Genomic DNA, 12,331 nt, shown 5'->3' with positions numbered 1-12,331 from the left:
AGAATACGATGCAAGGCCCCTGGTATGTTGGGGGGTAGGGACAAAGTTTCTGCTCAGGATGATACAGATTGTGCATGGTACAACTTCCAGGGGCACCATTCACCTCATAGTCTTTATGTGACTACAGCCATTTTCTTGCAAGTGGCAGTCAGGTGTCTTGAGGAAGGAACACTTTTTTCGAATGTACAGAGTTGCACTGAGTGCTCATCTTGGAGCTGAGGGAGGGGGGAGTATAGAACACACACGAAAAGTGTAGATTCCACGAAAATTTGCTGAGCGCCCTACTCTAAGCCAGGTACTTAGCCACGGGGATTCATGGTAAACAGTTTTGTACTTAAGAACTGCTTTGTCTAGTAAGGGTGACATAATTCTAATACATACCACAAAGGTTGATAGTTAATCACTGGTTCTCAGGGAAACAGGTGGGCAGTGTCAGGACATCAGGGAAGGCTTCTTAGAGACAGTGATTTCTAAACAATAATAGATTGGTGGGTGAAGTGTTGCAGGCTCAAAGCCTCTGAGATGAACCTAGATGGCTGGAAGCAGAGCCCGAGGGGGTCCAGAGAGGGAGAAAGCTATAGAGAGATGCCTAGATGGAAGGTGAAGGGAAGCATCCATTAGCCTGTTAGAGACTGTAACTGTACTCACTTTACCTTCCAGCAGCTTCCACCTGACAACGTTACGCATTAGAAGAGAAGCAGCCTTTGGGTGTTTGACAGGGTGGAAGTTTGAAGTCCAGAGCTAGATAATAACTACAAAACTCTGTCCCTGATTCTGGGGGAAGCTCTCAGAAAAAAGCTGCAGAGTTACCAGAGAAAATGGTCCGCTGGTACCCTCCCCTTCCAGTCCTAGTTACTGCTGAGGAGAGATGAAAAGTGGGGGACGTTTGGGGAGGACCAGTGAGAAGAAAGGCTCTGGTTGTATGCCCAAAGGGCTTGGCTGGCCTTGGGTAGAAACTGGAACCCATACTTCCTGGATGATAGCAGAGGACAATGGCCTGCCAGGATAGGCTTTGGGACAGTAAAGATCCAATTCAAGTATCAGAGGAGGGTGGTTTGGTGCCAAACTTAGGTTTGGGAGTAGAAGGATGCTTATTCAGGCAGCTACGGACTGAAAAGCTGCTAGGAATTCTTAGACAGGTGCCTGCCCAGTTTCCAGGATGGGACACACTTCAATGGACCAGCGGTGACCGGCTAGAGCCCCCGCCCCGGTGGGAGGGGGAGGGACGGTCCTGGGAGAAGGGCGGGGGGCGGGGCCAGGGGCCACTTAAGGCGGGGCCGGGGAGTTCTGGCAGCGCAGGAGCCGGGCAGCAGAGCCAGGCTGGGCTGGCACTCACCCACGACCCCCCTTCCCTGCTATGATGGCCCATCAGTAGCAGGTTCCAGACCCCCCGGGGGCATGTGGGCAGAGCCAGCGGCAGCCAGGTGCGCAGAGCCACAAGAGCTCTAGGGCACTCTGGGGGCAGCTCTGCCTGCTGGGCTCTCTGGTGCCTAGGGAAATGCCCAACTGACGGGCGAGCTAGTGAGGACAAGAACGTTCCCTGTGGCCTGAGTCCTCTGCATCCATGGCGCTGCCGGCCAGGCTGGTGCCCCTGTGCTGCTTGGCGCTTCTGGCGCTGCCTGCCCAGAGCTGCGGGCCGGGCCGGGGACCGGTTGGCCGGCGCCGCTACGTGCGCAAGCAGCTCGTGCCGTTGCTCTACAAGCAATTTGTGCCCAGCATGCCCGAGCGGACCCTAGGCGCCAGTGGGCCGGCAGAGGGGAGAGTGGCAAGGGGCTCCGAGCGCTTCCGGGACCTGGTGCCCAACTACAACCCGGACATCATCTTCAAGGATGAGGAGAACAGTGGTGCAGACCGCCTGATGACCGAGGTAAGGAGGACCTCTCCCCACCTGCGCCCAGGGCACTGCAAGTTCCTGCGGCAGCCCCGGAAGGGTGAGGTGGGTTTCATCTATAGGGACCTTAAAATCTCTTCCCACCATTCCACCCCCCGCCCAAGAAAAAAAAAAAAAAAACCCACCTTTGCTCACTGGACTAAGTAATCTGGAGGGATCCCAATAGGGAGAGGCTCGAGTGGGGAGGGGAGGAGGGACTAGTGAGAGTGAAGCTGGGAGAGACAGAGAGGGCGGGGAAAGGAGGATGGCGGCAGGCGAGACGGGAAATGGCTGAGGCGTGGACCGGGGGTCAGCTACCGAGCCAGGCAGGAAGGGCTGGGGTGAGCTGGGGGCCAGGAGCTGGCTAGGCAGCAGACAGAAAGCTCTACCCTTAGCCTGGCTCCTGACCTGATTGTGGAAAAGATCTGTGGGCTTTGAAGAGATTGAAGAGATTGAAGGAGAAAGGGGTGGCGAAGGGTTAGGTCACCAGGTCATCTACCTGAGAAAGGGCTGAGCAGGAATTGTCTTCAGCATGGGAGAGGCACCCTAGAACCAAGGCAAGGCTATTCTAGAGTCTAAACGACTGTCTTGGGTGAAAAGTAGTCCTCAATGGGAAGAAGAGACGGGCCCACCTGAGAATCAAAGTGTTCCAGGCATCCCTCAAGCTCAGCTTAGCTCAGGGGTTTTCCTTGAAATTGAAGATTAAATTCAACTACCATGCAGTAAGCATCTGCTAGTAATCTAACTGACCTAGGTGAGCAATACCTTAGGGGTGAAAGACCACCTCTGGCCAGTGATCTTAAATGTCAGAACTGGAAGGAAACTTGGAAGTCACATTTTTCCACCTCCCCGCCTCAATTTTGCAGCTGAGAACTGGGCCCCAAGAGGAAAAGCGATTTAATCAAAGTCTTAAAAACTAATTAGTGGCATGGCTGGGACTAGAATTCAGGACTCCTGATTCTAAGTCCTATACACTTTCCATTACACCACCTAATTGTGTATGGAGTGGGGAGGTGGGGGGAGAGGGAGGGGTACGGATTTCCTCCGATTAATTGCCATAGTTTTCCAGGTTACTTTGTTAGGAAAACCTGTCCAGGGGAGAAAGAATTCCTTCTACTTCTACTCAGAGATTGGGAAGGGGACACTCCTTCCCTCCTTGGTCATGGAATATTGTGACCTGTTCCTCTGGCTGCCACCTGCAGCAGAGGGGCCAGAAAAAGGGACAGGCCCAGGAGGGGCTCTGACGGGCCTGGGAACCCCTCAGTCCTGCTTATCTCCCACACCCTGGCTGCAAAAGGCCTCCATTGAGTTGGCTCTGCACTGGGCTGCTGCCCCCGCAGGTCAAGGCCTCAGGGCCTCCTTAGGGGACAGAACGACAAAAAGTTGGAAGGAGTTACCACTTTTCCTGTCTTCCCCTCCCCTGCTCTCCAACCCTGCGGAGGTGTAGAAAACTCGGGAAGAAGGGAAGGGGGAAAGTGCCCCTCTGGCACTTAGGAGAAAACCAAGTCCGAGGTGAGAGGTCGGAGCGAGGAGAAGAAAAGGAAGCTGTCCTCTCCGAGCCTCCTCCCGCCGCGTCCGTGCTATGGTGCGTGCCAAGGTCTCCGGCTCCCAGACTAGAGCCGCCCAGATAACCGTGGTCTCACTCCCCCGGGTGCAGGCTTCCAGCCACTGATGCTTTCCCTCCACTCCGCTCCCACCCTGCAGGGGGCCCCCCAGTTCCGCGCAAGGGCAGCTCCTGCTAATCTCAGGTGCTACTCCCACGCCTTTCTGGGATGCATCTGGAACAGAGATGGAAAGACCGGGCTCTCCGGGCTGGCAGAGCCTGAGTTGGAATTGGGAGGGCTGGTCGCGCTGGGGGAGGGGGCCCGGCGGGCGGGAGCAGGGATGGGGGGCGCGGCTTTCTGCCCTTTCCTCTCCCTGAGCCGGGGCGGCTGAAAAGCGCCTTTGTGGATGGAGCTGCTGAGTCCGCTTCTCCCGGCGCGTCCCCGGCCTCGGCCCGGGATTCTCGCTCGGTTAAGTCATCCCGGAGAATGGCCATTGTACTTCGCGCAGCCCCCGCCACCCAAACCCTTTTTCCAGCAGCCTTGATCCCCCACGGCTCCGCTTGGGCACCTCTGTGGGGGGCACTCGCACCACCAAGGGGTTAATGCTAGGGGCCGAAAGGAGGAGGAGGAAGGAAGGAAGGAAGCGATGCCCGGTGCCAGGGAAGGCAACGAAACAAAAGATGAATCAGGCGGAGGGAGGGCAGCCGGGGCTTGGGGCGGGGGCCAGCCTCAAACAGGGGCTCCTCTCCGGGAGCCAGGCTGCTCAACCCCTCCCTGACCGAGCTTCCACCCGCCCTCTCAACTCTTGCCCTCTTCCAGGTTGAGCCGAGGTCCCATTACGAGTGAGGGGCGGGCGTCGAAAGTGGGGAAAGAGCTAGGTATAGGCACCCCCTATCAGTCTCCGAGGGCACCCCACAGTTCTCCCATAACGCTCTGGAAAGGGAGTGCTTATTGACGACTGCACCTATTCGGCTTCTCACTTCTCCGGGACACTCAAAACCTGGGAGGGAGTGGAGTCAGGCCAGGAAAACAAAGAATCGACCCTCCCGTCCAGGTCCCTTTTGCCCCTAAGGTGAGAGTGGTAGTGAGGAGACTGACTCCTTTATTCCCCGCCAGCGCTGTAAGGAGCGGGTGAACGCGCTGGCCATTGCCGTGATGAACATGTGGCCCGGAGTGCGCCTACGGGTGACCGAGGGCTGGGACGAAGATGGCCACCACGCTCAGGACTCACTCCACTACGAAGGTCGTGCCTTGGACATCACCACGTCCGACCGCGACCGCAATAAGTATGGGTTGCTGGCGCGGCTGGCAGTGGAAGCCGGCTTCGACTGGGTCTACTACGAGTCCCGCAACCACGTCCACGTGTCGGTCAAAGCCGGTACAGTAGGGGTGGGTGGTGAGGTCCACCCAAAGGGGGCTCCTGCCGGGAAACTGAGGCTGCACCTTTCCGGTGCGACCGTAGGGGAGACCAAGTGGGCGTTAGGGTTGTAAACCATCCTTCCATTTCTGCCCAGGTTGGGGCCAGATCCATGGGAAATTACATTCTGTCCCAGGACTGGTTGAGGTCTGCGGCTGGGCTCGACCCATATCTTTGAGAATCTGTACATCCTGGAACCGCTGGTCTTGATTCAGTCATCTCTGTGCATGTTCCCTGCAGATAACTCACTGGCGGTCAGGGCAGGCGGCTGCTTTCCGGGAAATGCCACCGTGCGCCTGCGAAGCGGAGAGCGGAAGGGCCTGCGGGAACTGCACCGCGGAGACTGGGTGCTGGCTGCAGACGCGGCAGGCCGGGTGGTGCCCACGCCCGTGCTGCTCTTCCTGGACCGGGACTTGCAGCGCCGGGCCTCTTTCGTGGCTGTGGAGACCGAGCGGCCCCCGCGCAAGCTGTTGCTCACGCCCTGGCACCTGGTGTTCGCCGCTCGGGGGCCAGCGCCCGCACCGGGCGACTTTGCGCCGGTGTTCGCGCGCCGGCTGCGGGCGGGGGACTCGGTGCTGGCGCCCGGCGGGGACGCGCTTCGGCCGGCACGCATAGCCCGCGTGGCGCGCGAGGAAGCAGTTGGCGTGTTCGCGCCGCTCACAGCACACGGGACGCTGCTGGTCAACGACGTCCTGGCCTCGTGCTACGCGGTTCTGGAGAGTCATCAGTGGGCGCACCGCGCTTTCGCTCCTTTGCGCCTGCTACACGCGCTGGGGGCGCTGCTTCCCGGCGGGGCCGTCCAGCCGACTGGCATGCACTGGTACTCTCGGTTCCTCTATCGCTTGGCGGAGGAGCTGCTGGGCTGAGCGCGGCGGACCCAGAAACCCAGAGGCGCCTGCTGAAACCGGGGCGTTCGGGCTGAGATCTGGGGATGTGGGCAGCAGAGGAGGCTGACTGCGGGGGGAGGAAGGGATAGGGGAAAAAATGGAGGCGAGACTGGACTGCTTGGTTTAGGGGCAACCTCCAGCTGAGAGGAGATCCCTGGTCCTAGGTAGACGGGGTTGATGGTGGGTACTCCCTGACGAGGACTATTTCACCTCTTCCCGAGTGCCTCGGCCCCACCCGATTATTTTATTTTATTTTCTATTTATAAATTGTAATATAATGATCTGCTTGCCCCGCCTGGCAAGGTGAGGGGCCAGGGCACGGCGTTAACACTGTCTGACACAGCCAGCCAATCTGACGTCTGACATTTTCCTACAGGTGGGCTAATAAAGGGAAGGCTTGCAGGAGCTTATTGGAAAATATCTCTATTCAGAGAGTAATTCACCTCCAGAGTGGAGAAAAGGAACTAACTCCGAGGCAATACCTTCCTTCTGGCTCCTCCTACCCCACCCCAGCAGGTCTTCCCGCCTGCTTCCTCCCCTCAGAGGTGGGGCCCAATTGATCAGCTCCGGAGACCAGGAGACCAGATGAGTCATACCCTTTTCTAGGCTGTTGGTGCCTTCTCTCACCATCCTTCTGCCCTGACGGTTCCATACAGACTGTTGGAGGGGACAGGGTTGTTGAAGGAGCAAGAGGGTCCAGGAACGTCCTTTCTCATTCATAGGGGTTCCAGCAAGGTCTCTGGCCATTGAGTTACTGATGCCCAGAGAATTCTGGTCCCTGATTGTTAGCCTGCAATCCTGGTCCCTTCCCAAAGGCCATGAATCAACCTCATTCCCATTCTACCCTAGTGTCAGGGTCTGGGTGGGTCCCGTGTTTTATTCTGGGATGTTACTGGACCAACTGATGACCCTTGGGAATCCCTGGCTAATTTATAACTGATAGTTCCCACACACTCTTGGTCAAGAGAAAGAACGGGCACAGAGGGCTGGAACTTACCTCTCCTGAAGGGCTGTGGGCAGAGAACAGCTTCAAGCCCTGGTGTGTGTGTTTGGGGGTACAAGGGGAGGCTCTCCAAGCAACAGCAAATAGGTATTACAACCTGAGTCCCTTCTTTTTTAAGCTTATTTATTAGTAGTAGTAGTAGTAATAATCTCTACACCCAAAGTTGGGCTGGAACTTGTGACCCTGAGATCGAGAGTCTCATGCTCTTCCGACGGAACCAGCCAGGACCCCCCCCCCCCCCACAGTTCCCTTCTTGATCACCTGTCCTAGTTGTTTCTACTGGCTTCCTTCACCATCTCCTCTTCCTTCCCCTGTTTTCTCTCTCTCTCGGCTTTCTTACCTGGCCTGGGTGTTCCTGGAAACTTCAGGTTCCAATGCAGCAGACAGGCAGGAATTCGGGTGCCCCTGAGTTGAGAATGGAAGCTCTGAGGAAGCTGGGCCTCAGTGGAAGGATAATGTCTGGGGTCTGGGGGATGGAGGGGTTTGGTGGTACCACTGAGGAGCCAGCCCTTGCCTGTCTCAGCTGTGCACTCACAGTCCACAGGGTCCCTGCTTTACACCGCCCCCTGGTGGCTTTCAGGATCAGTTCTCTTCCAGACCACAGGAAAGAGAATTATATACTGCAGGGATGGGTGGACTGATGTGCGCAGAGGAGCCTTATCTCAGGAGGTGAAAGATGGCGTGCAGGGCTTGGTAAGTTGCCAGGGTTGAGCCACAGGTGTCAAGGGCTGGTGAGGAGTCCACACGCCTCACCTTTTGAAAACTCTTCCAAGCCTGGCATTTTTGCATCCCTTGTGCCTGGTTTAGCTCTGTGGCTCCCAGTTGCTGAAGGTATAGTTGTAGCCGGATTCTGTGAAGATCCAAGTAGCCAGCTCATCTCCCTCACCTTGTGACACTTGAGTTCAATGTCTGGAGGTCAAAGCATACTTAGGGTTCCAGGTAGTGCTTGAGAAAGGCAACATTTGGAAGCAGAATACATTTACTTTTAATGTCCTTCCACTCAGTATTTCCTTCAATCCGTACCAGGTACCCGTTGCCACCTTCCCCTCCCTTTTCCTGATCTCAGAAACATAATCCAAGCTGTGGATCTTTCCCCAGAGCATGGCCTCGAAGTCAGGCAGACCTGCAGATAATGATACCACCCCGAGAGGATTGTTGACAAGATGAGTGTATGTGCCAATGTGGAATAGGCACTCAGTCCATGTTTTCCATGATCTGCTCCATTTCTCACTGCCTTTGCTGCTTTCTATTCTCTGTCTACTTCTCTACTCACCACTCCACCAGAAGCAGGACTTATCCATGATTCCCAAATATTTTGGGGGCCCTGTTGCCCCTATAATGGTTTCATTTCATAACATTCTTTCAGAAGGTGCTGTGTAAAAGATTTGGGTGTGCTTTAAAACTAAAGTATAATTGGCTCGGTCGGTTAAGCGCCCAGCTTTGGCTCAGGTCATGATCTCTCAGTCTGTGAGTTGGAGCCTCACATCGGGCTCTGTGCTGACAGCTCAGAGCCTGGAGCCTGCTTTGGAGTCTGTGTCTCCCTCTCTCTCTCTCTGCCCCTCCCCTGCTCACACTCTGTCTGTCTCTGTCTCTCTCAAAAATAAATAAACATTTTTAAGAAATTAAAAAAACCTAAAGTATAATTAAAAGTAATCTTGTTTTGAGAAGTTACAGAGCATTTTGTAACCTTGGCAAGACCTCTCTGCGTACTGGGAAACCAGAGTTGAGAACCACTGTTTCAAGGTTCAGATGACCTTTATAAGCCCTCAAATCCGGACATTTCACCCCCCCCCTTTCTTCAAACAGGAATTACTTAACATCTACAGTGTAGTGCTGTATTACGCATGAAAAACACACAAAATATTAAGAAACAGCTTCCTCCATGGAGGAGTACACTTAAAGGTATAAGTTGGTTAACTACCAAATCAACATTGTTACTTAATCAGGATGAATTGAATGGGTGGAAAATGTCATCAAAGTACAGGGAAGACCTTGTGAAGACAGCGAGGCCTGGATAGAACGTTAAAGCGTGTAGGTGGTAGAGACCAGAAAGGGCATTCCAGGCAGAAGTAACAACATGAGCAGCGACTTGGAATCTGGAAGGAAGATGTGCAAGCTGGCTACATGTAGTTCCAGTTGGGGAGTGGAACTACAGGTAGCAAATGTTTCTTGAGAACTTACCATGCATCAGGCCCTGTTCTAGCCCTCTACATGCATTCTCATTCCATCCTTAAGATAACCCTGTGGGGTTATATTACAGATGAGGACACCGAGGCAAAGAGAGGTTTAAGTCACTTGCTCAAGTTACCACAGCTGGTAAGTAGTAGAACGGGAGCAGGAATAACAAGAAATAAGGTTGCCTTGATGGATGGGGCCACCTCCTATAGGCCCTTAAGAAGTTTTTGACTCTCATTCCCTTCACTGAGTGACTAGGAAGTCCTAGCATTTTGACAGTTCTATTTTGCTCTCATTTTCATTGGCTCTTCTTTCTCCTGCCTGGATGGCTGGCTTCCTTAAACAAATTTTTTTTTTAATTTTTTTTTCAACGTTTTTTATTTATTTTTGGGACAGAGAGAGACAGAGCATGAACGGGGGAGGGGCACAGAGAGAGGGAGACACAGAATCGGAAACAGGCTCCAGGCTCTGAGCCATCAGCCCAGAGCCCGACGCGGGGCTCGAACTCACAGACCGCGAGATCGTGACCTGGCTGAAGTCGGACGCTTAACCGACTGCGCCACCCAGGCGCCCCTAAACAAATTTTTTTAATGTTTATTTTTGAGAGAGAGAGAGAGAGAGCACGTGCACATGCGTGTGTATGCGTGTGTGTGTGTGTGTGTGTGTGTGTGCATGCACGTGTGAATGGAGGGGAAGTAGAAGAGAGGAAGACAGAGGATCCCAAGTGGGCTCCAACACTGAGAGATCATGACCTGAGCGGAAGTTGGATGCTTAACCCACTGAGTGGCTGGCTGGCTTCTTTAACTAAAGTTACCTAGCCAGTAAACCAGTAAAGGATATTTATTTATTTAAATATATATATATATATATATATATATATATAGGCACTCAGTCCATGTTTTCCATGATCTGCTCCATTTCTCACTGCCTTTGCTGCTTTCTATTCTCTGTCTACTTCTCTACTCACCACTTCACCAGAAGCAGGATTTATCCATGATTCCCATATATATATATATATATATATATATATATAAATTTTAAAGTATATATTTAATTAAAGGAGAAGGGAGACTGAGCTTTGTTATAGACTGAATGTACACATCCCCCTCCAAATTCATATGCTCAAACTCTAATGCCTATGTGACTGTTTTTGGAGATGGGGCCTCTAAGGAAGTAACTGAGGTCAAATGAAGTCATAGGAGGAGGGTCCAGATCTGATGGGATTAGTGTCCTTATATGAAGAGACACCGGAAAGTTACTATCTCTCTCTCTGCGTGCACCAGGGAAAGGCCCTGTAAAGACATAGTGAAAAGGCAGCCATCTGCAGGCCAGGAAGAGAGTTCTCACCAGAGACCAAATTGGCCAGAACCTTGATCTTGGACTTTTCCAGCCTCCAAAACAATGAGAAAATAAATGTTTGATGTCTAAGCCACCCAGTTTATGGTATTTTGTTATGGCAGCCCCGACAGACTAAATACAATCCTTCAGAAATGTTGGAAGTAAGAAGAGGCCAGTGCTAAGATGGGGTCTTAGTGAAAACAATGTACTCTGCTTGAAAAGCGAACATTTCTGACCTAGAGCTCTGACTGCTTTCGTGGTGTCCACCATATTGGAGGAAGCTTTCTTCTCTGTCTGGGAGACTGAAGCAGCTGTCTGTGGGAAGAAGGCTATGGCTGGTCAGGGTATTTCCCTGTGGGAATTGTGTGGCCAGTTAGCACATGCAGACTCTCTTCTCCCTGTTATTGTCTCTATATGTGGATTGATTGATGTATACAAATGGACATCAGAGGGGGAATATCTTGTCAGGTTTTACTGAGTGCCCGCTTTGGTGGGGGGGAGGACAGTGAGTCAGGCATGGCTCTTACAGTTCACCTGGCAAGACAGACACGGTGGTCAGAATGTTGTTGGTGAGTGCAGTGAGATAGATGAGGAGTGACTTTCAAGCTGAGACCTGAGGATGGGTAAGAGTTGTTCGAGCAGGGGGAACGGCATATACAAAGGTCTGGAGTTGGGGAGCAAGAGTAAACTGAACCCAAGGAGCATCAGTAAGTTCAGTTTAGTAGAAGGGAAATGTGAACTATTTAAAGATTTTTCAATTTTGTCCTAAAGATGAAAAGCAGTTGTAGGATTTGAAGCAGATCGGGGGGGGGGGTGTCAAACTTCAATTTTAAACAAGAAATTGGAAATCAGATGGGCTTTTTAGGTCATCTTTATCCTTAAGTATGTTGGTCCTCCTCTGTGCATGTGAGTGTTGCTAGGTTTTAAAAAAAATTTTAAAAAACGTTTATTCATTTTTGAGAGAGAAAGAGAGACAGAGTGCAAGCGGGGAAGGGGCAGAGAGAGAGGGAGACACAGAATCTGAAGCAGGCTGCAGGCTCCGCGCTGTCAGCACAGATCTGTCAGCACAGAGCCCGACGCGGGGCTCGAACCCATGATCCGCAAGATCATGACCTGAGCAGACACTTAACCGACTGAGCCACCCAGGAGCCCAAGTGTTGTTAGTTCTGATTGCAAGTGGTAAATGCCCCCATCCCCGTACAGAATGTGTTATGGGAGCAGATGGTGGGGGCCAGTGGAGGGATGCTGGAGCAGGGCAGGATAGGATAGGGACAGATCTGAAGGGGATACCTCCATCCCTGGCTTTGCTTCTCTCTGAAACCTAAACCCAAACTGTCTCTCAACTTGTCTCCTTGGGACCGCATAACCTAAGAACACAGTTATCTGACTCCAAACCACATGGTGTCCAAACAGAAGTCCTTGGAACTGGGGGCTCCTTTTCTGCTATTCTCTTTTACTTTCTAGCCATTCTTTCAGCAGAGTTTGGCTTAGCTTGGAGCTGATGGCCCTAAGCTGAGACAGAGCTGCCATCCTGAGAGCCAGGTCTGGGATGAACATTGCAGCTGCCCAGGGAACAGCTGGTTAAGCCCTCAGCAGCTGCAGCAGCTGGGATTCCACCCAACATTTGAGCTGGGATTAATCCCATTTCCTCCACACACATCCCTTCCCTGTTCTAGTCCCTGGCCAGTCTACAGTATCTCGTAGAATTTTTGAGACTAAATGTCATGCGCCTCTCCCTGAACTAAGTGAAAGCCAAAGTCATCCACCTTCCTCCTCTTGGGGGCAGGTGACCCTAAGCACTTCTGGACCATTGCAGGAATGAGAGCCTCCTTGCTCGCATTCCCTCAATCCCTTGATAAACTGGCTAGGATGGATTATTCTTTGAAATGTCTGATTTTCAATAACCATTAGAATTGGTGGGGTGAGGAGGTAGATTTCCTTTATCTTTGAAAGACTCTATACCAAGGCCTGGAAACTTGGTGGGAGTGTTACAGGAGGATCAAACATCATATGGGTATTTGTCACTTTTCAACCATGATTGCTTCTCCCTTAACTGTGATTCTACAGTTGTGAACAACAGGGCTGTTTATTCCATTT

General features: G+C 52.6%; 1 protein-coding gene across 1 annotated transcript; it reads left to right on the top strand.

The window, feature by feature from the left end:
• The first annotated feature begins 1,276 nt into the window (after positions 1-1,276).
• On the top strand, positions 1,277-6,123 carry DHH (desert hedgehog signaling molecule). Its single transcript, XM_043561807.1, has 3 exons — positions 1,277-1,867; positions 4,531-4,792; positions 5,072-6,123. Exons 1-3 carry the CDS (start codon positions 1,565-1,567, stop codon positions 5,695-5,697), a joined length of 1,191 nt encoding a protein of 396 aa, XP_043417742.1. The 5' UTR covers positions 1,277-1,564; the 3' UTR covers positions 5,698-6,123.
• Positions 6,124-12,331: the final 6,208 nt, after the last annotated feature.

This window comes from Prionailurus bengalensis, chromosome B4 (genome assembly GCF_016509475.1).
Source record: "Prionailurus bengalensis isolate Pbe53 chromosome B4, Fcat_Pben_1.1_paternal_pri, whole genome shotgun sequence".
NCBI lineage: Eukaryota > Metazoa > Chordata > Mammalia > Carnivora > Felidae > Prionailurus > Prionailurus bengalensis.
The sequence above is the reverse complement of the archived record's forward strand: the minus strand, read 5'-3'. Positions and strand labels throughout refer to the sequence as shown.